Source organism: Arvicanthis niloticus, chromosome 1, assembly GCF_011762505.2.
Source record: "Arvicanthis niloticus isolate mArvNil1 chromosome 1, mArvNil1.pat.X, whole genome shotgun sequence".
Lineage (NCBI taxonomy): Eukaryota > Metazoa > Chordata > Mammalia > Rodentia > Muridae > Arvicanthis > Arvicanthis niloticus.
The window spans coordinates 56,798,108-56,825,284 of NC_047658.1; the positions used below are offsets into that span (position 1 = coordinate 56,798,108).

A 27,177-nucleotide genomic window follows, 5' to 3' on the forward strand; every position below is an offset into this window, starting at 1 on the left:
CCAAAGGTCTTAATGTCAAAAGCCTATACTCCACAAAATTGAAAATCTAAATGAAATGGATGGTTTTCTATACTGATACTAATTACCAAAGGTAAATTAAGATTATGTAAACTACTTTAATAGTCCTGTAACCCCTAAAGAAATATATATGATCATTAAGTGTCTCCCAGCCAAAGGGGGGGAGGGGAAAGCCCTTGGCCAGATGGTTTCAGCACAGAATTCTACCAGACTTTGAATGAAGAGCTAATGCCAATTCTCCTCAAAGAAATTGAGAAACATATCAGAAGATAGAAAGATCTTCCATGCTCTTAGACTGGTAGGATTAACACAGTGAAAATGATCTTACTAAAAGCAATCCACAGATTCAATGGAATCTCAATCAAAATTTCATTAAAATTCTTTACAGAACAATTTTCAACTTTATATGTAATAGTAAAACACCTAGGATACCTAAAACAATTCTGAACATTGAAAGAACTTCTGGAAATACCAATATCCCTGACTTTAAGTTGCACTTTAGAACAATGGTAATAAAAACCACATAGTGTTGGTAGAAACAGGTAGGTGGATATATGAAATCAAATTGTAAACCCAGAAATAAACTCACATACCAATGGGCACTTGCTTTTTGACAGAGAAGCCAGATGGAAAATACAAAAGCATTTTTAACAAATGGTGCTTATCTAACTGGATGTCTGCATACAGAAGAATGCAAAGAGATCCATGTTTATTACGTTGAACAAAACTCAAGTCCAAATGGATCTAAGACCTCAACCTAAAACAAGATACACTAAATCTAATAGAACAGAAATTAGGGAATAGCCTTGAATTTCCTGAACAGAACACCAACGACACAGGCATTAAGATTAACCATTAATTGTGAAATGGAAAAGCTTTTGTAAGGTGAAAAATACTATCAATAGGACAAAATGAGAGCCTACAGATTGGGAAAAGATCTTCACCAACCATACATCTTATAGAGGGCTAATATCCAAAATATATAAAGAACACAAGTAGTCAGAAAACAATATACCAAATAACTAAATTTAAAAATAGGATCCAGAGCTAACCAGAAAATTCTCAACATAGGAATCTCAAATGTCTGAGATGCACTTTAAAAATAAAATCAATATCCTTAGTCATCAGGGAAATGAAATGAAAACCACCCTGAAATTCTTTCTTACATGTATCAGAGTGGCTAAAGTCAAAACCTCAAGGGTCAGCACATGCTGGTGAGGTTCTGGAGCAAGGGATACACTCCTCCATTGGTGTTGGGATTACAAACTTAAACATTCATTATGGAAGTCAATTTGGCAGTTTCTGAGAAAATTGGAAATAATTCCACCTAAAGACCCAGTTATACCACTCCAGGGCATATACTAAAAAGATGCTCCATCATCCTATAAAAACACTTGCTCAACTATGTTCATAGCAGCTTTATTTGTAATGTCTGGAAACTGAAAACAATCTACATGTCCTTCCACAGAAGAAAGAATAAAGAAAATGTAGTTTATTTACACAATGCAATGCTACCCAGCTATTAAAAACAAGGACATTATGAATTTTTCAGGTAAATGTATGAAAGTAGAAAAGATCATCCTGAGTGAGGTGATATTTTATCCGTAAGTCATACAGTGTATATTGTCACTTATAAATAGATGTTAGCAATAGCGAGGTAAGCCAAACACAAAAGGATGTGCATGGCATGTACTCACTTATAAGAGGATACTAGCAATAAAGTACAGGATAACCACGCTATACAACAGACCCAAACAATCCAAATAACAAGGGGGCAGGAGGAATAATGGGTGAATCTTTCTCAGAAGGAGACATAGAAGAGAAATCTGAGGTGGGTAGGAGGAAACTTGGTGGGAGAGGGAATGGGGAGTAGAGCAGATCAGGAGTGGGTGATCAGATGCAGGGAGAGTAGGAGAGAGAAGGGAAACTAGCAGCAAGGAGACTCTAGATTATGACAGACTTAAAATGGGCAAGGCCCTGGAGGTCTATGGGGCAACTCTAGATGAGACACCTAGCGGTGGCAGATATAGATTCTGAACTAATTCCTGTAGCCTGGCAGGATCACCAATGGAGGGATAAAGACAGCAACCTATCCACAAAGGCTTCAACTCAAAATGTGTCCTGCCTACGAGATGTGCAGAGACAAAGATAGAGCAGATACTGAGGGCATAGCCAACCAAAGACTGCCCCAATAGGAGACTCATCTTTGGGGTAAGAAAAAAATCCCTGACACTATTAATAATACTTTGATATGCTTGAAGATAAAAGCCAAACATAACTGTCCTCTGGGAGGCCCCATTGTGCTACCAATGGAAAAAAATGTAGAGACCCACAATCAAACATTAGGTGGAGTTCTGGGAGTCTTATGAAAGAGTTGGGGGAAAGAATGAGGAACTGGAAAAGGACAAGGACTCCACAGGAAGACCAACAGAGTCAATTAACTTAGACCTTTTTAGCTCCCAGAGACTGAATCATCAACTGAAGAGCGAACATGGGCTGTAACTAGGGTCCCTGCATATATGTAGCAGATAAGCAACTTGTTCTTCATGTGGGGCCCTCAACAACAGGAGAAGGGGCTCTCCCTGAATCTGTTTCTGCCTGCATGTGGATCTCATTCCCCTAAATGGGCCACCTTTTCTGGGCTCAATGGGAAAGAATGTGCCTAGTGCTATAGTGACTTAGTGTGCTAGGTGTGGGCGGGGTTTATAACTAGAGGAGGCTCCTCCTTCTTAAAGGAGAAGGGAAGGGAGTAATAAGAGGAGGTTCTGTGTGAGAGGGTACTGGGAGGAGGGGGGACTGATATTAGCATAGAAAATGATTACATTAATAAATTTAACTTAAAAGAGAAATTGACAGTTTTTTGCTTATTTTGGTTTTGTGCTTGTATTTGATTTATTAACTATATTGTATTGTCAAAAACAAAATTAAATTTCTATAATTGACCTGAGGTGTTTCTAAATTTGAACAAAGACAAATTCTTCAAATGAGAATTTTTTTATTTTTTAATATATATATTTTTTCATGTATTTATGTATTTAGTACCTGAATGTGTGTTATGTGAGAATGCATGTCATGTCAAATATGTGGTGATCAGAGAAAAGAATGCAGCTGTCAGTTATCTCCTCCCACCATCTAGGTCCCAACAATTAGAGCCAAATCATCAGGTTGGCAGCATGTGGCTTAACTAGCTGAGTCATATTATTGTCCTCTTGTAGATTTTGAACAATGGCACAATCTTTTTGGATAATTAGACATAGTGTACCCATGGGTTGCATGCAGCCAAGTATAGGTAAGAATGTAGCCCAACACAACCTTGTAAACATGGTTAAAACATGATGAGATGATTTTTATTTGGTTATTTATAAAGTAACTTGATGTGTGTGACTGAAACATGAATTTTGTATATAGAACATTATGTAATAGTAAAAGGTTGAACACACATCCAAGACATTGTAAAAAAAAAAGTCAAAGCATTGTCTGACTGGATACACTTGACATTTTCTCAAGCTTCATAGTAAAGTCCCAACTCTTTGGTCACTTCAGAAAATTTACATAGAAGAAAACTATCAACCCACCTCTGCCCACTCAGTAGACCCTAAAAGGCCAAATTCTTCTGCATCCCAGCTTGCAAACAAAATTGTTCTTCTAGGCCTCCATCCTAAAATACATGTGAATATCATATAAATTCTTGAAAAATACATAGCACCTAAAACACAGAGATATCTCTAAGATGGGAAATCACAAAATGCTGAGTTTTTTTTTTTTAATTGTAAAAGTAGGAATTGTTGCTCTCATCCTTAGTTCAACAAATTCATTTTGTATGTTTTTAAAATGGGACTTGCTAGAATCAAATAGTATAGTTGTATTGTAAACGGAAGAATGTAGATGGTGAATATCTCATAAAGTTATAAGATATTTTATGTTTTACAATTGCCCATAAGCAAGAAAGCCCTCTGATCCACAGATGCCTAAAAACAGGGGGAGAAACCACTAACAGAGCTAGTGGTGCTGTGACATGCAGAAATGTGGGAAACTATTTAGAAACCTCTCATGTTGTTCTGAAATAGCATGATCATCTTCTGTGATAGTTATCAAGGGCTCACTTTTAGATAGCAGTATCTACTGATAGTAAAAACTTTACACTTTGATAAGTAGGTATCTGAGGTAACTAACAGTGACCTTGGAGTTGAAGAAAAATATAGCTTTAAACTCTCATTCTCAAACTTCCAAGCTGCTAGTAAGACTGTGCCATATAAGCTGACTAAGCCTTCATGTCTTCATCTAAGAATCACAATAGCAGAATAAGGAGTAGATAACATTTGATTATCAGGAGCATTAAGTGGAATACTATTTCAGAAGCACTTAGTAAGTGCTAGAAAGTTCTTATTTGAGGGGCTGGAGAGATGGCTCAGCAGGCTAGAGCACTGTCTGCTCTCCACAGGTCCTGAGTCCAATTCCCAGCAACCACATGGTGGCTCACAACCATCTGTAATGAAATCTGATGCCTTCTGCCGGTGTGTCAGAAAGTGAAAGCTGAGCAGTGGTAGTGCACACCTTTATTCCTAGTTTTTTGGGTAGCAGAGTTAGGCTAATCTCTGAGTTTGAGACCAGCTTGGTCTACAGAGTGAGTACCAGGACATTCAATGTTGTTACACAGAGAAACCTTTGCTTAAACAAACCAAACGAGAGAGTGAGAGCATGCACGTGAATGAGAGAGAGAGAGAGAGAGAGAGAGAGAGAGAGAGAGAGAGAGAGAGAGAGAATATTTCTATTTTCCTTTAACTATTGAATTCAATGTTTTCTTTTTGTCTAATGTATTATGTATCATTTAAATTTCCTATCCACTCATTCCTTACCACTTCATTCTTAGAGTACACTTCTTACTTATAACAATGCAGATTTTCATTCAATGTAAAAAATTTTTGTGAAATCATGAAACCTTTTGTGATAAGATTAAATAAAACCAAGTTCATGAATAATGTACATACTTCTCTGGCAAATTTGTTTGTTAAAATGCAAGTGGTGCACCTCTGTCTTATTTTGAACAGAGATAATATATGAGTTGGCCATGTCCCAACCAATATTTTGAACTCTGTCACATATTACTTGGCTAATATATATAAAATGGGAACAGAACTCATAAAATGTTCCAAGGGTTGCTATGGCATCAAAATAGAATACACATGTGTAAACAATTTTTCAGTGTGCAAAAAAACCATGTTATTATTGTTGATTTATAGCTAAGAGCTACAAGATGTTTCTGCTTGTAAAGGTACTTGCTGCCAAGACTGACAGCAGGAATTTGAACCCTCTCTGGAATTCACAATTGTTTATTTCAGACTGTCAGTTTATGATGAATATTCTATAAACTTTATAACCTAATGAAAATAATACAAATATAGTTAACCAACATTAATATTTGCACTATATTGCTACTTTTTCATTGACGAGGTTGAGTGGGCATTTCTATATTTGGTTTTCTACTGTGTACTAGAGATCTAGGGAAGTGCTTTTGTCACCCAAGGCTCATGGTCTAACAATCAGCTACTTCCCAGCCCCTGAGATAGTGCTTTCACACTCACTTTGCAAAAGATTAAGCTGAAGTTCCCAGAATTTTTTTTTTCTCTCACCCTTTCTCTTACCTTTCTTCTTCAGGGTTCCAAAGCTCCTCACAATTTCATGAACAACAGCTGCTCCACTCTGAGGGTCAATGCCACCAAACACCCAAGCATCTCGGTGGCCTCCAAGAATGACATATCTGTCTACAAATCAGCAGATCATGGATCTCAGACAGAGGAACACACAATTAACTCAATAGATTTTACAACTTCGAGAAAAAATATTAAGGTTACTAAGGATCGTGCCCATTGGTTATTTGTTTCATCTATCTGATAAAAGTATGAATGAGACTTAAAAATTAGTTGGATGTATTATTGAAGTTATAAGCACATGAATAACAGAAACATAAGAAATTATCTGCCTAGCTCCTCACATTTTTCTAAACCTGTTGCCAGTTTGTCGCCATCATTTTCACAGAGAACACAGCATTTACCTTCTTAGACCTATTACATATGCCAGTCACTGTCTATAACCATTTCTGTCTATTATAGGAAGAAAAATCTGATTGGGCTGAAAGTTTGGGGAACAATCTTGTCACAATTCTTTAGGTATTTATCACTCTTAAATGTCAAACTCTTCTCTTCAATTATGATCACCTGGACCTTAGTTTATGAGTGTTTCAATGCTCCCCCATTTCCAATGTTTGTCACAGACCCTGTACAAAATAATCATCTTGTAATACTCAATAAGTCACTTATACATGTTCATATACATATGTGTGTACTCATATAATACTAAACTGTATATGTGCATAATATACACATATGCATAAACTAAATGTATATATATGCATAAATTAACTATTTATGTGAATATAAGACACATGTAACTTTAGTGTGTATATAGTTTATATGTGTATGTAAAACACAAATATAGTTTAGTACATATAAACATTAAATTTATAAAACTATTAATTCCTAAGTAGGAGATTGTTTATTCTTCTTACAGTACTCCACATAACAATTTCCACATTTGAAAGGAAATAATGCAAAATTGAGTTCAATTACATGAGAACTTGTCTCAGAAAAACAAATAGGCAACATATGTTTGTAAGAAATATATGTGATTAAATTGTACTATTTATGTTAAAACTAATAATAATCAAGTAAGTCATAAGGAATCCAGTCTTAAATCCTAAAGAATCGAAAGATATAATAAAATATTCATAATTCTCCAACTGAGTCTCACAATGTATCCCAACCACACTTATGGAAAGTACCATGCTCAGCAGTAGATAGCCAACAGAAAATGAAATTAGCAATACTGTTGGAGATTATTTTGTCTCATATTGCTTTATTTGGGCAATTTTCAACTTTTCTGATCTTTTGTTTATGAATGTTTTCTGATTTTTTTTTGTTTTTATGGGTTTTGTGTTTGTGTATATACTGCTCATGGTTCTTTTTTTCCCTCTCTTCTTTTAAATTTTGTTTCATTCTGTTTTTATTTTATTTGTTTGTTTGCATGCCTATTTGTTTTGTAAAGACAGAAAGACGTAAAGCATGGGGATTTGTGGATAGGAAGGTAGGAAGGATCTGCTAGAAAAAAAGGGATTGGAACGTGTAATTAGAATGTAATGGCCAAAACAGTTTTCAACAATAAACAAGCAAACAAATAAAGCAGCTTACCACTCTCACTTGTTCCCATACTTTCCTGTTTCTGTTCTTAAAACACATGTGATGAAAGATACACTATAATTGGAATGTCTTACTTTGTTTTTGGATGAGTTTCACTCAGGAAGCAGTGGTACATGACATTTGATTCACCAATATTTGCAAAACACATACTTCATTTACCTGGTTCTATAGCTCCTTTGAGGGTGCCAATGACATTATAGATTCTTGTCACTTTACTGTAGGAGTGAATATGCAGCTTGACATTTCTAGTTCAAATATAAAACAATACAATCACTGAGAATACTAGTTAAGAGATTTAACACATTTCTTAAATCCTCCATCATTATTTAAAGATTCATAGTTGTTACCAAAAGAAAAGTAACACTACTGTTTTACAATTATTTTTACAGTCCAGTCATTATCCCCCTTCCAGTTCATCCTCCTAGAGTTCCTCATCCTATTCGTCCTCCTCCTGTCTCCAAGAGGATGTCCCTATCTCCAACCCTACCCCACCAGCTCTCCACACTCCCTGAGGCCTCAAGTCTTTAGAGGGTTAGATGCATCTCCTCTCATTGAGACCAGAACAGGCAGCTCTCTGCTGTATATGTGTTGGGGGCCTTGGACCACTTAGTATATGCTGCCTGGTCGATGGCTCAGTGTCTGAGAGATCTCAGGGATCCCAGCAGTCTCAACTAACACTGACTAATTTTAATGATCCAAAAATATTTTTTAATTCAATTTCTAGTTTTATTGCTTGATGGTAGTAACTAGGCTTTAACTTTTTCTTCATCTTTGACAATTGTCTTCTTTTAAAGTATTCTGAATAAAAGCAATGTAAAATATCTCAACTGTGTTGAAAAGTTTCCAGCAAATCCAGGTCCCACGTTGTAAGGCACTTTTAGTCCTCCCTTCCAACTGCTGTCAGGGGGTGCTGAGCCACCCATGTGCCTGTTGGACATGAGAAGAAATTATTATCTACATAAACTTTGATACATCATATTAAAATGCCAGGTCAAAATGCTGGTCTAGGTTATCTTCTCATAATACCCTCTATAAGCAAACAGTAGAACAAAATGCTTTGCATGTAATAATCACTGACCTTTCCTGCCTCTCTTGCAAGGTAGTGTCCAGTATCAATTCAACTTTGCAATAATAAAATATGTTTCTGGGGTATTTCATCTTCTCCAAGATTAATAAACAAATGAAAGCTGATGTTGAGGATGCACAGTAAGATTAACACTCATTTATTGCAGGTGGGAGTAAAAACTTATACAGACACTGTGGAAATGTTAGTGTTTCAGTTCCTTTAGATACTTGAAATGGATATACTTTATATTAAACATAATCATTTTTAGGAATATACCCAAAAGACTCAATATCTTACTGCAGAAACAATTGCTCAAACATTCCCATTGCTGTTTTATTCATAATAGCAAGAAACTACAAACACTGTAAATGCCCATTGACAGATGAAGGACTAATGATAATATTCAGCTCCTAATAATGAAATCATTAAATTGGCAAGTAAAAAAAATGAAGCTAGGAAAATAATCCCGAATGAGGTAAACAGGGACCAGGAAGACATATAGTATATATTCTCTTATATATGAATATTAGCTCAAGTGTTCAATAGGCATGCTGATATCTGTATAACAACAGAAATTAAAGAGTTTATGGGGGCTGGAAGGAACTGTTAAAGTAGGGGAAATAGAAAATATAGTTATGAAGAGATAGAGGGAGATTACAATGGGGAGATTAAATAAACAGAGGAAAGAGGATCTCTGCAGCTGATACTGTGCCACAGCTCTCCATACCCAGATCCCACTATGAAAGAGCAGGACTCACAGGAGTGCTGGTACACCTGAGAGCACAGATCTCTATACCCAGGTCCCTAACAGTGCTGACACACCTGAGAGCACAGCTGAGACCACTTCAGCCCAGATTTCTGGCCAAAGAGAGACCTGCCCAGAGCCATCAGGGCACTAGAACCAAGGAACAGCCAGAACAGGATTCTTCCAGTTTTCATCTGCATCTCTGAGCTGATACCATGCCACAGCTCTCCATACCCAAATTTTTCCTGGAGAGAACTGATCTCCCAGGATAGCTGACACAGGCTTCAGGAGAGACAAGCCACAGTCAGAGACAGCAAAACCAGCTAACAACAGAGATAAACAGATGGCCAGAGGCAAGGGAAAGAACATAAGCAACAGAAACCAAGGCTACATGGCATCATCAGAACATAGTTCTTCCACCACAGCAAGCCCTGGATACCCCAACACACCAGAAAAGAAAGACTATCATTTAAAATGACATCTCATGATGATGATGGAGGACTTTAAAGGGAACTTAAATAACTTCCTTAAAGAAATACAGGGGAACACCGGTAAACAGGTAGAATCCCTTAGAAAAAAAACACAAAAATCTCTTAAAGAATTACAGGAAAACACAACCAAACAGGCAAAGGAATTAGACAAAGCCATCCAGGATCTAAAAATGAAAATAGAAACAATAAAGAAATCACAAAGGGAGACAACCCTGGAGATAGAAAACCTAGGAAAGAGTTTAGGAGTCATAGATGCAAGCAACAGAATATAAGAAATAAATGAGAGAATCTCAGGTGAAGAAGATACCATAGAAAACATTGACACAACAGTCAAAGAACATGCAAATGCAAAAAGCTACTAACTCAAAATATCCAGTACACAATGAGAAGACCAAACCTGAGGATAATAGGTATAGAAGAGAAAGAAGACTGCCAACTTAAAGAACCAGTGAACATCTTCAACAAAATTATAGAAGAAAACTTTTGTAACTTAAAAATAGAGATGCCCATAAACATACAAGAAGCCTACAGAACTCCAAATAGATTAGACCAGAAAAGAAATTCCTCCCATCACTTAATAATCAAAACACCAAATGTACAAAACAAAGAAAGAATATTATAAGCAGTAAGGGAAACAGGTCAAGTAACATATAAAGGAAGACCTGTAAGAATTATACAAGACTTCTTACCAGAGACTATAAAAGTTAGAAGATCCCAGGCAGATTTCATACAGACCCTAGAGAACACAAATGCCAGTCCAGGCTACTATCCCAAGCACAACTCAATTACTATAGATGGAGAAATCAAGATATTCCATGATAAAACAAATTTACACAATATCTTTCCACAAATCCAGTCCTACAAAGGAAAAGAGATGGAAAACTCCAATACAAAGAGGATACATACACCCTAGAAAAGGCAAGAAAATAATCTTCCAACAAACCCAAAAGAAGATAGCCACACAAATATAATTCTGTCTCTAACAACAAAAATGACACAAAGCAATAATTCCTTAATATCTCAATATCAAAGTGCTCAATTCCCCAACAAAAAGACATAGACTAACAGACTGGATACATAAACAAGACCCAGCATTTTGCTGCATTCAGGAAACCCCTCTCAGTGACAAAGGGAGACACTACCTCAGAATAAAAGGCTGGAAAACAATTTTCCAAACAAGTGGTTCCAAGCTGGAGTAGCCATTCTAATACTGAATAAAATCGACTTTCAACCAAAAGTTATCAAAAAAGATAAGGAAGGACACTTCATATTCATCAAAGGAAAAATCTACCAAGATGAACTCTCAATTCTGAATATCTATGCTCCAAATGCAAGGGCACATATATTCATAAAAGAAACTCTACTGAAGCTCAAAGCACACATTGCACATCACACAATAATAGTGAGAGACTTCAACACCCCACTCACATTAATGAACAAATCATGGAAACAGAAACTAAACAGAGATGCAGTAAAACTAACAAAAGTTATGAACAAATTGGATTTGACAGATATCTATAAAATATTTCATTCTCAAACAAAAGAATCTCCCTTCTTCTGGGCACCTCATGATTCTTTCTCCAAAATTGACCATATAATCAGTCACAAAACAAGCCTCAACAAATACAAGAAGATTGAAATAATCTCATGCATCCTATCAGATTATCCCAGACTAAAGCTAGTCTAAAATAACAACAAAAACAACAGAAAGTCCACAAAAACTTGGAAAATGAACAATGTTCTATGCAAAGATAACTTGGTCAAGAAAAAAAATGAAGAAATAGGCCTGGCTTATTTGCCCGCTCAAAGTCTTAGGTCTCCATGGAAAAACACTGAAACAGAGGGCTATAAATTATTGTAAACAGACAGCTTTTGTTGAAATCTACCAGCCTGAGTAGTCATAGACTTTGTATCTGATCCCTGTCAACCAGCAGTTGGACTAGATACTAAAACAGTTCCACCTTCAACCTTATTTCCTACTGGGCTTGGATAATCATATTGCTGTTAACGTTTGAACCTTGTGTCTCAAGCAGATAAGTTGCCTTCACATAAAGATCTCTCCCAACAAGCCCAGCTACTCCGCACCTCAGATGGGATGAAATCGTGTACCTCACACAGCTGCTTCTACTGGACCTGTTCCTCCTGACCTATCCTCAGATGGGCTCCATAAACCCATAAACATAGCTCTGTGTGCCTCCAAAAGGAAACTGGAGAGCATATACTAACAGCTTAACAGTGCACCTGAAAGCACTAGAAAAAAAAAAGCAAATACACCCAAGAGGAGTAGACATCAGGAAATAAACTCAGCTGAAATCAACCAAATAGAAACAAAAATAACTGTACAAAGAATCAACAAAACAGGAGCTGGTTCTTTGAGAAAAATCAACAAAAAAAGATAAACCTTTAGGTATACTAACCAGAAGGAACAGGGGGGACAGTATCTAAATTAATAAAATCATAAATGAAATAGGAGATATAACAATGGAAACTTAGGAAATTCAAAATATCATCAGATCTTACTAGAATGCTTATACTCTAATTTTTCTAAAAATTAGAAAACCTGGATGGAATTGACAATTTTCTAGACAGATACCAGATAACAAAGTTAAATCAGGATCACATAAACCATCTAAACTGTCCCGTAACCCCTAAAGAAATAGATGCAGACACTAAAAGTCTCCCCACCAAAAAAGCCCAAGACCAGAAGAATTTAGTGCAGAATTCTATCAGATCTTCAAAGAAGATCTAATACCAATACTCTTCAAACTATCCCACAAAATAGAAACAGAAGGAACACAACCCAATTTGTTCCATGAATCCACAGTTACGCTAATACCTAAACCACACAAAGACTGCCCCCCCCAAAAAGAGAATTTGAGACCAATTTCCCTCATGAATATCCCTACAAAATTACTCAATAAAATTTTCACAAACAGAATCTAAGAACAAATCAAAATGATCATTTACCATAAAAAAGTAAGCTTCATCCCAGCAATGCAGTGATGGTTCAATATACAGAAATCCATTAACATAATCCACTACATAAAAAAACTCAAAGGAAAAAGAAACACATGATCATCCCATTACATGCTAAAAAAGCATTTGACAAAATTCATCATGTCTTCATGTTAAAAGTTTTGGAAATCTTAAGAATTCAAGGCCCTTACCTAAACATAGTAAAAGCAAAATACAGTAAAGCAGTAGCCAACATCAAACTACCTGGAGAGAAACTTAAAGCAACCCTACTAAAATCAGGAACTAGACAAGGCTTCCCAGTACTTGAAGTTCTAGCTAAAGTAATTAGGCAACAAAGGGAGGTCAAGTGGATACAACCAGGAAAGGAACAAATCAAAATATCACTATATGCAGATGATATTATAGTATACTTAAGTTACCCCAAAAATTTCACCAGACAACTCTTATACCTGATAAACAACTTCAGCAAAGTGTTTGGATATAAAATTAACTCAAACAGATCAATAGCCTTCCTAAACTCAAAGGATAAATGGAATGAGAAAGAAATCAGGGAAACTACACCTTTCACAATAGTCACAAACAATATAAAATATCTTGGTGTGACTCTAACCAAACAAGTAAAAAAAATCTGTACAACAATAATTTCAAGTCTTGAAAGAAAGAAACTGAAGAAGCCCTCAGAAGATGGAAAGATCTCTCATGCTCATAGATTAGCAGGATTAATATAGTAAAAATGGCCATCTTGCAGAAAACAATCTGCACATTCAATGCAATCCCCCATAAAAATACAACTCAATTCTTCATAGAGTTAGAAAGAACAATTCTAAAACGTATTAGGAGTAACAAAATCTCAGGATAGTGAAAACTATTCTCAACAACAAAAGAACATCTGAAGAAATCACCATCCCTTACCTCAAGGTGTACTGTAGAGCAATAGTGATAATAACTGCATGTGACTGTTACAGTGACAGTCAGGTATATAAAATGGAATACAATTGAAGATCCTGAAAGGAACTCACACACCATGGTCACTTGATCTTTAATAAAGGAGTTATAACTATCCAGTGGAAAAAGGACAGCATTTTCAACAAAGGGTTCAACTGGAAGTCAGCATGTAGGAGAATGCAAATTGATCCATTTTTATTTCCCTGTACAAAGCTCAAGTCCAAGGGGATCAAGGACCTCCACATAAAACCAGATAAACTGAGTCTAATAGAAAAGAAAGTGGGGAAGATACTGGAATGTGTGGGCACAGGGGAAAATTTCCCTAACAAAACACCAATGGCTTATACTCTAAGATCAAGAATTGACAAATGAGACCTCATAAAATTGCAAAGCTTCTGTAAGGCAAAGGACACTGTCAATAGGACAAAATGTCAACTAACAGATTGGGAAAAGATCATTACCAATCCTACATCTGATAGCGGGCTAATATCCAATATATACAAATAGCTCTAGAAGTTAGGCTCCAGCAAACCAAATAACCCTATTAAAAATAGGGAACAGAGCTAAACAGAATTCTCAACTGAGGAAACATGAATGGCTGAGAAGCACCTAAAAAAATGTTCAATATACTCAGTCATGAGGAAAATGAGAATCAAAACTATACTGAGATTTTACCTCACATCAGTCAGAGTGACTAAGATCCAAAACTCAGATGACAGCTGATGCTGGCAAGGATGTGAAGAAAAAGAAACACTGCTTCATTGCTGGTGGGATTGCAAGCTGGTATAACCACTCTGGAAATCAGGCTGCAGGTTCCTCAGAAAATTAGACATAGTACTTTCTGAGGACCCAGCTATATTACTCTTGGGCATATACCCAGAAGATGCTCCAACATGTAACAAGGAGACATTCTCCACTATGTTCATAGCAACCATATTTATAATACCCAGAAACTGGAAACAACCCAGATGTCCCTCAACAGAGGAATGGATATAGAAAATGTGGTACATTTACATAACAGAGTACAAATCAGCTATTAAAAACAACAACTTCATGAAATTCACAGAAAATTGATGGATCTAGAAAATATCATCTCAAGTGAGGTAACTTAGTCACAAAAGAGCACACATGGCATGTGTACTCACTGGTAAGTGGATATTAGGCAAAGAGTGTGGAATATTCATAGTACCACTCATGGACCACATGAAGCTCAAGAGGAAGATAGACCAAAGTGTTGATGCTTCAGTCCTACTTAGAAGGGGGAACAAAATTATCAAGGGAAGTAGAGGGTAGGAGGGACTTGGGAGAAGCAAAGAGTGGGAGGGTAAAAAAAGAGGTGAAGAATCAGGTATGAAAGGAGATGGAGGAGATGGACTGAGTCAGGAAATTGAACAAGGTTGTGTAGCAATGGGGAATGTGGAATTGATGGTAGCAACCAGAAACTCCCAGATGCCAGGAAAGCAAGAGCCTCCCAGGACTCCAGAGGGATGAAACACCCCACAAAGGTGAGGGAGAACCTGTTGAGACCATATTTAAAGGTTAGGCATGCCCCACCCAGTTGAGGGATGGGGCCACTCACCCATCTCTAAAATTTTAACCCATTTTTTTTGTTTGTTTGTTTAAGGAAACTACAGGGACAAAGAGTGAAGCAGAGACTAAAAGAAAGACCATCCAAAGACTGCCCCACCTGGGGATCCATCCACATGTACACACTAAACTCAGACATTATTGCAGATGCCAAGAAGTGCTTGCTGACAGGAGCCTGATACCGCTATATCCTGAGGGGCTTTGCCAGGTGCTGACCATGACAGATGTGAAGGAGGTCCTTGGTCCTGTGAAGGCTTGATGTCCCAGTATAGAAAAATGCTAGGGCAATGAGATGGAAGTGGGTGGGTGGGTGGAGAGAACCCTCATAGAAGCAGGGAAAGGGGTGATGGGATAGGAAGTTTGCAGAGAAGAAACTGGGAAGGGGGATATTTGAAATGTAAGTAAATAAATAAAATATTCAATTAAAAAACAAAGAAAATCATATATTTGTCTTGAGAAAAAAACAAAGGGCAAAAGGAGGTAAGGATGGGAGTATGGGGAAGAACTACCAACAGTAAGGACAACTTGAAAGGTCACATAGAAATTTACAACAGTATAAACTTATTAAAATATAAACATATATAAAATAATTCTTAATGGAAACACCAAATAATGGGGAGATAAAGCCTCAACTAGACATTTCTTGCCATGAAGTGAAGTTTCCAATGACAAATATAGGCTGCTATCCAAATGAGCCCCAAGAAAACCCACAAACAAGTTTATTGGCTGTTCTCTTCAAACTGATTATCAAAGACAACTCTAAATCTCATTGATTGTGGAGAAATAAAGCTAGGATAGAACTAGAGCCTTTATTCTTACTGACTCATATTCATGGTACTAGAAGGAACTATACACACTATCAGAGAAGAAAGCTAAATGGCAGCCCAGCTAGAAACTCTTAATAAACAATAGTAATTTGTTTGCATAATATGCAGATGCAAATGTGCCACAAATATTGTGAAGATAACCAATGGATACCTTATTGGATTTTAGTCCCACTCTACAAGATGGAACTCAGATCTGACATTGATCTTTTGGCCAATAATCTGAAACTACAAAGGCAATGGCCAATGAGAAACCCAAATGATACTGTACTACTAAATAAACATCAAAATAAAATGACCCTTAAACAACATTCTGCCACACCTATAGATCAGTGTTTCATTTAACCAGCATCAGAGAAGCTTCTTCCTGTGGGAGATGTGCACTGGTACAGAGACAGACAAAAGGATAATATGCAGAGAGTGAGAGAAATTATAACACTCCCTCATAAATACTAAGTTTTTATCAAAACCCTCCACTCGGGGCTCAGGCAGGAATTCAGAAAACTAAGTAGAAATATTTTAGATCCAGTATAAATTCAGGACTCTGGGAAAACTGTCTTTCAAATACACCAGGACTGATACCCATAGGAAATCACTAACCATGATCACATACACAGGACCTACACTGGTTCAAGTCAGATGGGTGCCACAATTGAAAGTATAAGTTGACATGAAAGGCCATCACTAATTCAGAAGCAATCAATAATTGACAACCTTTAGCTAAGAAAAAACCTTTTTCTCAGGTTGTATCTCACTAAGCATACAAATTAAACTTGAGAGAGGCCCCATGTACAGCTGTATAATGACAAACACAAAATAATCTCATTAATGTTTCTGGAACTATTTCATTTAACGAATCCCTTTATTATGAATTATATAGCTTACTTTTCTTTTGATTATTATTGTTTCTGATTTTATGTATTATGTATTTTATATGTGCATCTCTTTCATATGTATTTCTTGTTTTTCATTTTTTTTGTTTTATTCCTGTTTTTTTAATTGGCCTTTGTGTTTTCAAAAAAAGAGAAAAAAAGGTATGGAATTGGGTGGGTGAAGAGGTGTAAAGAATCTGGGAGAAGAGGCTGTCAGGAAATCATGATACGAATATACCATATAAAATTTATTTCAATAGAAAAGAAATATATCTCTGGGGAGTGTGGCTATCATTCATTGGTTAAGAGATCTTGATCTTTTGCATAGGATCTGAATTTGTTTCCCATTACTCACATGGTGACTCATAAATATCTGTAACTCCAGTTCCATGGGACTCTTCATGCCTTCTTCTAACCTCTGTGACCTTCTAATCTTCTAACCTAGCACTGAAAAGATGCACATGCAAGCAAAACACTCATACACATAAAATTATAAAAAGATCTTAAAAATAAAATACATCTATGGACATAATTTTGCATCTGTAGGAACTGACTGCAACTGTGACTACATGCAAAAGACCTACTCAAGACAGAGGAAATTCCATAGTAAGTGCTGATAATGCCAGTGTTGTCTACTTTCAGCTCAGGAACTGTTGCAATTTAGGACTGGTGGGAGAAGTAGAGTAGGCTTTCTTTAGGAATGTGAACCCAGAGAGGCTACCTGTGATCCTATAAGCTACGCACTCACTGACATCCCTGAATAAACTCTGTGGGGTTAAAGAAAAAAAGAAGAAAAGAGAACATCAGGTTGGAGGGAATAATAGTAGTGGAATAGGAGAGAAGTTGTGGGAGAAATAATGGGTGATGACTTTCAACATATGGATGTCTGCCATTTTCAGTCTGCTTCTCTGAAAACACCACAGTCTGAAAGCCTCCCAGGAGGTCTGCTGCACACAAGGCAACTGGAAAGGGACCTTTCCTAACAGCCACAAACTCTGGAAATCCCAAGGAATTCAATGGTCTCAGGACACATAGCTCCCTAACACCCCTCACCCAATTCCACTCCTCTTCCAGCCAGCACCTTCTGCAGGGGCAGATCATAAGCTTTTCTGCTCCTCTGAAGACATCACAGCCTGAGGGCCTCTCAAGAGTTGTGCTGTACAGAGGGCAACTTGGCAACTGGGCAACTGTCCCAACAATCTGAAAGCCTCCCTGGTGTTCTTCTGTACAGAAGGCAACAGACCCCACAGTCCAACAGCCTTGCAAGAGAACAGCTTGACTCCTTCTCTGAAGACCCAGCAGTCTGAAGGTCTCCCAGGAGATCTGCTGCAGCCAGTGCAACAGATCAGTAGCTTGTCTGCACCTCTGAAGACCCTACAGTCTGAAGGCCTCACAGGAGGTCTGCTACAGCCAGTGCTACAAGCCTACCAGGAGACCTACAGCAACCCAGGGAAACAAGAGGCAAACACAAGACAGAGACACCCAGACCTGCTAATACCAGGGATAACAAGATGGAGAGAGGCAAGCACAGGACCAGATGAAACAGAAGCCAATATACTTTGGCATCATCAGAACCCAGTTCTCCCACCACAGCAAGCTTGGGTATACCAACACATTTGAAAATCAGGAAGTTGACCTAAAATTCTATCTCATGAAAATAATAGAGTCCTTTAAGGAGGACATAAATAATTCACTGAAAAAAAATACAGAAAAATACAATCAAAGAGGTGAAGAAATTGAACAAAGTGGTCTAAGACCGAAAAGTGGAAGTAGAAACAATCAAGAAAACACAAATGGAGGCACAAATGGAAAACCAAGAAAAAGGGTCAGAAATTATAGATGTAAGCATCACCAACTGAATTCAAGACATAGAAGAAAAAATCTCAGGTGTAGAAGATACCTTAGGAGATATTGACACAACTGTCAAAGAAAATTCAAAACACAAAAATCTTTTAACACAAAACATCTAGGAAATCCAAAACACTAATAAAAGATCAAATTTAAGAATAATAGGAATAGGGGAGAAAGAAGAATCCAAGCTAAAATGAACTTAAGACATCTTCAACAAAATCATAGAAGAAAATTTCCACAACCTAAAGAAGAGATGGCCATAAGTGAACAAGAAGTTTACAGAACACCAAATGGATTTGACCAGAAAAGAAAATCCCGTCTGTGTACAGTAATCAAAACACCAAATGCACAGAACAAAGAAAGAATATTAAAAACTGTAAGGGATAGAGTCCAAGAAACATATAAAGGCAGACCTATCAAAATGACACCAGACTTCTCAACAGAGATCCTAAAAGCCAGAAGAGCCTAGACAGAGGTCATGCAGACCCCAAGAGAACACAAAAGCCAGCTCAGGCAACTATAGCCAGCAAAACTCTCAACACAGATGGAGAAACCAAAATTATCCAGGACAAAACCAAATTCAAACAACATCTATTGATCAATCCAGCACTACAAAGGATTCTAGAAGTAAAACTCTAACACAAGCAGGGTGTCTACACCAAAGGAAAAACAAGATATTAATCATCTCACAACAAAGCCAATAGGAGAGAATCACATGCACATAATGCCACCTACAACAACAAACATAACAGGAACTAACAATTACTTGTGTTTAAAATCAATATCAATAGACTCAATTCCCCTATAAAAAGACATAAGCTAAGAGACTGGATATGCAAACAGGATCCAGGATTTTGCTGCATACAAGAAACACATCTCAATGACAGAGGGACAAGGTCAGAGTGAGAAGAAAGCAATCACAAGTTGAAAGGGAGAGAGGGAAAGTTGTCTGGGGTTGGGGGAAAAGAAAAACCTGATCTGGTATTGGGTGAGGAAAAGGACTGAAGCCCCGAGGGCCAGCAAAAAGAATGGAAACAGGCAACCTAGAGAGGTAGAAGGTTGGGGGGGACCCTCCAGAATTCACCAGAGACCTGGGAAGTGAGAGCCTCTCAGGACTCAAAGGGAGGAATCTTAGATGAAATGCCCGACTGTAGAAAGAGGGAACTTATAGACCCCACCTCCAGCTGGAAGACAGGGCATCAAAGGAGGGAGGGGGTTGTCATCCCACAGTCAAAACTCTGACTTATAATTGTTTCTGTTTGAAAGAACTACATGGATGGAAATGGAGAGGAGCCTGAGAAAAAGGGAGGTCCAGAGACAGGCCCAAAGTAGGATCCATCTCATGGGAGGTCTCAAGGCCTGACACTATTACTAAGGCTATGAAGAACTCTCAAAAATGGATTTATCAAGAATGCTCTCCAGAAGACCCAACAAGCAGCTGAAAGAGTCAGATGAAGATATTTGCACCCAACCAATGAACAGAAACTGTTGATCCCTGTGGTTGAATTAGAAAAATGCTGAAAGAAGCTGAGGAGGAGAATGACCCTGTAGGAAGACTGGCAGTCTCAATTACTCTGGACCCCTAAGATCTGTCAAACACTGGACCACCAACAAGACAGCATACACCAGCTGATATGAGTCCCCCAACACATACACAGCAGAGGACTGCTAGGTCTGTGTTCAATTAGTGATGTTGCACCTAACCCTCAACAGACTAGAGGCCCCGGGAAGTATAGAAGTCAGTTGGGAGGGGATGGAGGGGGGTCAGGACAGTCTCATGGACACAGCAGGGGAGTGGGTTGGAAGTATGGGATGTGAAATAGTTAGATTGTGGACAGCAGTGTAGAGGCAAAAAAACCTGGAGTGTAAAAAACCAAAAAGAATGAAGTTATCATGAGTTTTGCAGGCAGATGGAAGGAATTAGATAATATCATCTTAAGTGAGGTAAGGCAGACCCAAAATCATCAAGCATGGTAAGTAATCACTAATAAGTAGATATTAGCCAGAAACTTACAGGATACAATTCACAGAACTCATGAGATTAGCAAGCAGAAGGGCCCATGTGAGGATGCCTCAATCTCACTTGGGAGGGAGAAGAAAGCAATGGCGGGGGGGGGGGGGGGGGGGGGGCGGGAACGGGGAGCAGAGGAAGGGAGGGTTCTGGGTGGGAGAGGGTACAAGGACGGTAGACATGATTAGGTATAAGGGAATGGGAAAGAGGACTGAAGCCCTGAATTCCAGCAGAACAAATGGAAACAGGCAATCTCTGGAGGTAGGAAGTGGGAGTACCCACTAGAATGTACTAGAGACCAGGAAGGTGAGAGACTCTCAGGACTCAAAAGGTCTTGGAAGTCTCACAGAACCTTGGATAAAGTGGTCTACATTGGGGAGGGTAAACTAGTAAAGCCCCCTTCCAGAGGAGGGACAGGGGATTAAGTGGAGGGCTGGGACTGCCATCTCCCAGTCAAAAGCTCTAACCCAGAATTGTCCCTGTCTGAAGGAACTGCGGGAACAAAAATGAACAGCCTGAGGGATTAGAAGTGTAGTGATGTGCCCAAACTGGGATCCAGCTCAAGGAGAGGCCTGGCACCTACCGCTGTTACTGATGCTATGGTAAGCTTGCAGACAGGAGCCTTGCATAGCTGCCCTTTGAGAAGCCCAAGAAACAGCTGAAAGAATCAAATGCAGATATTAGCACCCAAACAATGGACAGAAGCCGGGAACCCCTGTTGTTTAATTGGGGAAAAGCTAGAGAAACTGAGGAAGAGGGCAGTCCCACGGGAAGAGCAGCAGTCTTAACTGACCTGGACCCTGGACATTTCTATGACACCAACCAGGCAGCACACATCAGTTGATATGAGGCCCCTGACAATTTCAGCAAAGAACTGCTTGGTCTGGCCTCAATGAGAGAAGATGCACCTAACCCTGGAGAGACTTGAGGCCCCAGGGAGTGGGAATGGTGGTGGTGGGTGTGAACATCCTCTTGGAGACTGGGGGAGGAGGCATAGGAAGGAGTGCAGTTGGGGGATCACAATGGAAAAGGGATGAAGACTGGACTGTAAAAAAAGGATTAAAGAATAAAAAGAATAAATATATAAATCTAAATTAAAATATTAGTTAATATTTTCAAAATAATTTTAAAACCTAAAGGAAATTATGCATCAGGACTGAAGTAATAAAGAATGAACTGTAGAGATATAAAAATATGAAATAACAGACAAAATTAGTGACAGCATATTTTCTCAAAAGATCTACAGACACACAAACCATACCAAATGGTTTGAATGTAAAAGTGAGCTACTCCACTTACTAATCCCAGGAACACAAAAAGGGACACAACTGCTGACAAAAATAAAAAGACTTATCAAGAAATACAATAAAGAACTATATACTAATAAATTAAACAGCCTATATGAAATAAATTCCTAGAAAGCTGCACACTTACAAAACTAAAAACGGGAAAATATGATCAGACTATTAGTAAAGACTTTAAATAAGGTATAGACACCTTCAAAATGGAAAATTGTCTTCACTATTTTCTATGGATTTGCTTTAAAGCACAAGCAATATTTATTCAGGAATTCTTCCAAGTAGTAGAAAAAGAAACATTGCCAAAGTTATCCTATGTGGAATATGCTAACATGACACTTAAAAAATTAATGAGAATAGATGATTTTAAAAACTCATAAAATTATCAATATTCAAAGAAAATACAAAATGAACCTATTAATTTGAGATATTATTATATAATATGTGCTTTCTTAAAACATGTAAAGAATGTGAGTGTGCTATTCATATATTGATGACAAGGTTACAGTAGTACAATCTCTCTTATTTGTTAGTTTCTTATGAAAGTAAATGTATTTATGTAACTCAAAAATGTACACAAGAAAAAATGAGGATTACAGTGGCAAGAAATCAATGCACAATTATCCATAATGTCTTTTTTCATAACAGCAAAGAGGGAATAATCTCAATTGTCCTTCAACTGATGAATGATTAAACAAATTGCAGTATCATCATGTGATAATGAACTCAGCAACACAAAAAAATGTAACCTCATACACAAAACTGCCTACTTAGAAGTTAGATATAATTTGTGATAAACAGCATTTGTAGTTTTTAATCAAATAATTATATTATCTCAGTTGGGACACAGCTAATATGTATCTGTTGATTTAGACCAGCAAACTAGTAGATATGACTACATTAGCTTACCTTGAATTCTATAAAATACCATGCATTCTCTTTCTAACTACAAGAAAATATGTGTTCACTTTAATATGTCATATAACTGGAATCATACAATATATTGTTTTCAAAAATCAGATTTTTAACTTAATGCATCACAGACACACTCCATGTTATTAAATATTTTTGCCAATATTATTATGAGTTTTAGAACTTTTATAGTGTCTTAATCAATGACATGTTTGAAGGTGCTGATATTTTTTATTATTTGAAGCTTCCCACCATTACTAATAATACTGTAATCATATTCATCTTTAATGCCTTGAATATATATATATATATATATATATATGTGTGTGTGTGTGTGTGTGTGTGTGTGTGTGTGTAGTATATTATACTTTTATAGGCTGTACCACATACCGAATCTTGATCCAAGTGGTACAAGTAACAGTCCAAATCTAAAAATGATCTGCCTATAGATTGGACACATACTTCTAATTTCTAGACATCAGGATCCTCACTTGTAAAACTGGAGGTCTCAAACTATCTCATAAAATGTTTTTTCATAGATGTAATAATGAAATGATTAAAAATGTTTTGAGGCCAGACATGATGGAGGGAGGACCCTTGTAATACCAGGATCTAGGAGTCTGAGCCAAGATCAGAAATTCAGGAGTAGCCTGTGCTGCATATTTAGACCCTGTAATAAACCCAATATAACCCAACCTATGCAAACTAAGGGAATGCTTTGAACTAAATGAAGAACCTGGATAATTGTTAAAATTCCTTTGACTCTATAATTCTCTTACTTACAGAAGGAAGTGAAGTAGGTGGGGCATGCAGATGGAAGAGAGGAGAGGAAAAGGGGAGGGCTCAACAATGATGGCAGAAAAGAGAAAAAAATACACATTAAAATCTGAACATTAGTGACTCTGGCATTGTTATTCTGCTCTTTAAAGAGGTATAAGTTTAAAACCAAAAATATTGATGAATAAGAGATATGTTGAGAAAAGGGTGGGGAAAGTATAGAATTGGAAGATAGAGAAGGTTGAAAAAGTGTCTACAGGTTCAATGCCATTCTGATACAAGATAAAAGACAAAGAAAGGGAAGAAAAGAAAAAGAAAGGGCAATGACAGTATGACATTTAATTGAACAAGGTAATCAAGTAGTCATCTATTAATAGACTTTCCTCTAAGGAGTACTAAGCTTTCAGAAAAACTCTGTCTTATCATGCTTGACACAATCAGCCATTGCCTGCCCGAGAACATGATAGAAGAATGAATGTGTCACAAACATGGAGATGAAATTTTGACATCATAGTTCCAGGAGTTGATCAATGATTGTTTTCATGGGTGTTACGCATTGATTATCCAAATACAAAATAAATTCTAGAATCAGAACCAGTATTCTTTAAATTTATAAAATATTTGTACATTGTATCAATCAATTAAGAGTATAGTACTAAAATTTGAACATTCTCAAACATTTGAAAATTCTCAAGAATGAGAAATACCAAAAGAGGTATCTTTTTTATTTTTTTCTGGCAAACTTACTCTAAGAGTTTCTGTGCATCATCATATCCAATTGGATGGACAGGAATACTCGGAAGGCCAACAGCCTCTGTCAACTCACTCCTATAAGCATGTTCTGACCAAAAAAAAAAAAAAAAAAAAAAAAAACAAGGCATAATTGTTCATTAAAAAACATGTTTTTCAAATGAGGTTTTGTAAATAAGATTAAACAAATTCTTCCATATATTCTAGAAATATTAAAATTCCAAGTGTAAGAAAGAATGTGAGGAAACTGAAACTCTCATTCATGTTTGTGGGACTGTGAACTCACATGATGGTCTAGAATAAGTCTCTTAAAATAGTTAAGCAGGGGCTGAAGAGAGGGCTCAGTGGTTAACAACACTGGCTGTTATTCCAGAGGTCAGGAGTTCAATTCCTAGCAACCACATGTGATCTGAGGCCCTCATTTGGTATACTTGTGTACATGCAGAAAAACACTCATATACATAAAATAAATAATTACATCTTTAAGAAAATTTTAGAAAAAGAAAAGAAAAAATATTAAGCAGTGTTCTTTGCTTTATAGAAGCTTTTCACTTTCATAAAGTACCACTTACTATCATTGATCTTAGTGCTTTTGTTATTAGTGTTCTGTTCAGGAAGATATCCCTATGCTAATGCAGTAAAGCTGTTCTTTATTTTTTTCTTCTAACAGGTTCAGTATATCAGGTTTTATGTGAAGGTCTTTGATCCATGTTAACTTGATATATTAGTTAGGGTTCTCTCGAATCACAGAACTTATGGAATGTTTCTATATATTAAAGGATTTTATTGTAATAACTTACAATCTTTATTTTAACTAATCGAACAACGGACACCAAAATCTAGTAGTTGCTCAGTCCATAAGGTTAGTTGTTTCATTTGGTCTTCTGTATAAACTGGAATCCTGAAGAAGTAGGTTCCAACAGATGTTGTGGCAAGTAAGTGTAACATGGAGAAGAAGAGTGAGTCTTCCTTCTTCCAATGTCCTTATGTAATCCTCCAGAATTCGGTGTGGGACAGATTAAAGGTGTGTACCACCACGTCTGGATCTGGAACTTGCTTTGTCCCAGGCTGACCTTGAACTCAGAGATCTCCTTGCCTCAGCCTTCTATGATTAAATGAATGTACTTCCATGCCTGAGCATAGACTTTTCAGGGCCACTATGCTTCAAGATCTCCATGTCCAGATTTGGGTCAGAACCTTTGTTTTCCAGCCTCAAAGATTAGAGGTGTGTGCATTCCCTTTCTGGGCTGTAATTTATTCCAGATGTAACCAAGCTGACAACCAGAAATAGCCTTCACACTTGAGTTTTTGCCGGGGGGGGGGGGCAACCCCCTCGCCCCCGGCTTGGGGGTGAGAGGGGGAGAGAGAGAGAGAGACAGACGCAGCTGCTTCTTCTTTCTTCTCCTCCTCCCACCGACCGGTTCTTCTCCAAGGCAGCCCCTATGCTACTGTAGCAGACCTGCAGTCAGCATCCTGGCCCTAAGACCAGTAAGGTGTCAAGTAAATAGCCTTGTGCTATCCTAAAAACTTCTTCTGAGGATAATGGGTCTGCAGGCTAGGGTGATTAACACCTGTAGCCTAACAGCAGAGGATTAGGCAACGTGGCCTTTGTTCTATCTCAGCAGGAACTGCTGGGCTCTAACTTGCAAGAAGAAAAGACACCTTAGAAAAGTTGCTATAGAGTTTATTAAGTGTAAAAAGTATCCTATGAAAGCTATCTTAGGGGAAACGTGGAAAGGTCCTGAGTGGGGAAGAAGAAGAGATTCTAACAAAGTAAAATTCTAAGGGAGAAAAATTCTAGGCAGGGGTAGAAGAAAAGGAAAAGACAAAGGGCTCCTAGCTAACTAACTGACTCACTCACACACTCACTCACTCACTCTAACTAACTAACTGGCTATTCTAACTGACCATTCTAACTATTCTAACTCACCATTCTAACTGCCTATTCTAACTGACTCTCATCTCTTTGTCCTCAGAACTTATACATCTTTCAGAGTACATGGTCAAGTGTTACAAGGTTCATCACAAGTTCACACCAAATTTCAAGTCATAAATTGAAATAGAAGTTTACAACACAGAATGTTTACATGAATATCCATTAGGAGTAATTATCTAACTAGACATTCATCACCTGTCTAGTTCCACAGGTTCGCAGAAAGTTTGAAACTATAACTTAAGAAATTAGTGAAGTTTGTATAGATAAACCCAGGCAATATTTTCTCTTCTGTCCTGGTACCTATAATAAATTGTGGATTCCCTCTAGTAACCTAGGCTAATTGTTTTATGACCTCTTGGAATGTGCTCTGAGCAAGAGAAGGTCCAGTTACTATCTCTCTTGGGGCAATTAACTGATAACACTCAGGAGACTGGCAGAGTTCTCTTTGCAGTTTCAACTATGCCTGAGGGACTTAATAGCAGTCCTGTTATAAAAGAGCTTAATAATCACTGATATAATTTTAGGAATTTTTATAGGATCATCATTAAGACTTAAGAAGTCATCTATTTGTCTATATAGCATCACTACAAGACAGTACATCTTCGTGGATCTGCAGAGATCTGCTAAAAAGGGGAGTGCTATTGCTTAGTGATAGTAGCATATGTATAATAATAATAATAATGGGAAAAGCATATTAATAGCAGGAATCTTTCCTAAAATCACGTCCACCACAGCCTTGTTAATGGGGCACACTCGTCGCAGATTATATAATAATTCGAGGCAAGCATTTCAGGATGATCATCTGCTCATTATTAGCTTGTCCCATTATGGCTCCTGACAAGTTTTGTTTTGTGCAAGATCATAG

General features: G+C 37.4%; 1 protein-coding gene across 1 annotated transcript in view; it reads right to left on the reverse strand.

Annotated features, from left to right (window-relative positions):
• Positions 1-27,177, reverse strand: part of Folh1 (folate hydrolase 1) — a 71,504-nt gene that overhangs the window by 21,373 nt on the left and 22,954 nt on the right. The window contains exons 7-11 of the mRNA XM_034506114.2: positions 24,374-24,467; positions 8,100-8,198; positions 7,431-7,516; positions 5,661-5,780; positions 3,594-3,676 (exon numbers count right to left, since the gene is read on the reverse strand). Coding sequence (XP_034362005.1) covers positions 3,594-3,676; positions 5,661-5,780; positions 7,431-7,516; positions 8,100-8,198; positions 24,374-24,467 — 482 coding nt within the window. The remainder of the gene's footprint in view (positions 1-3,593; positions 3,677-5,660; positions 5,781-7,430; positions 7,517-8,099; positions 8,199-24,373; positions 24,468-27,177) is intronic.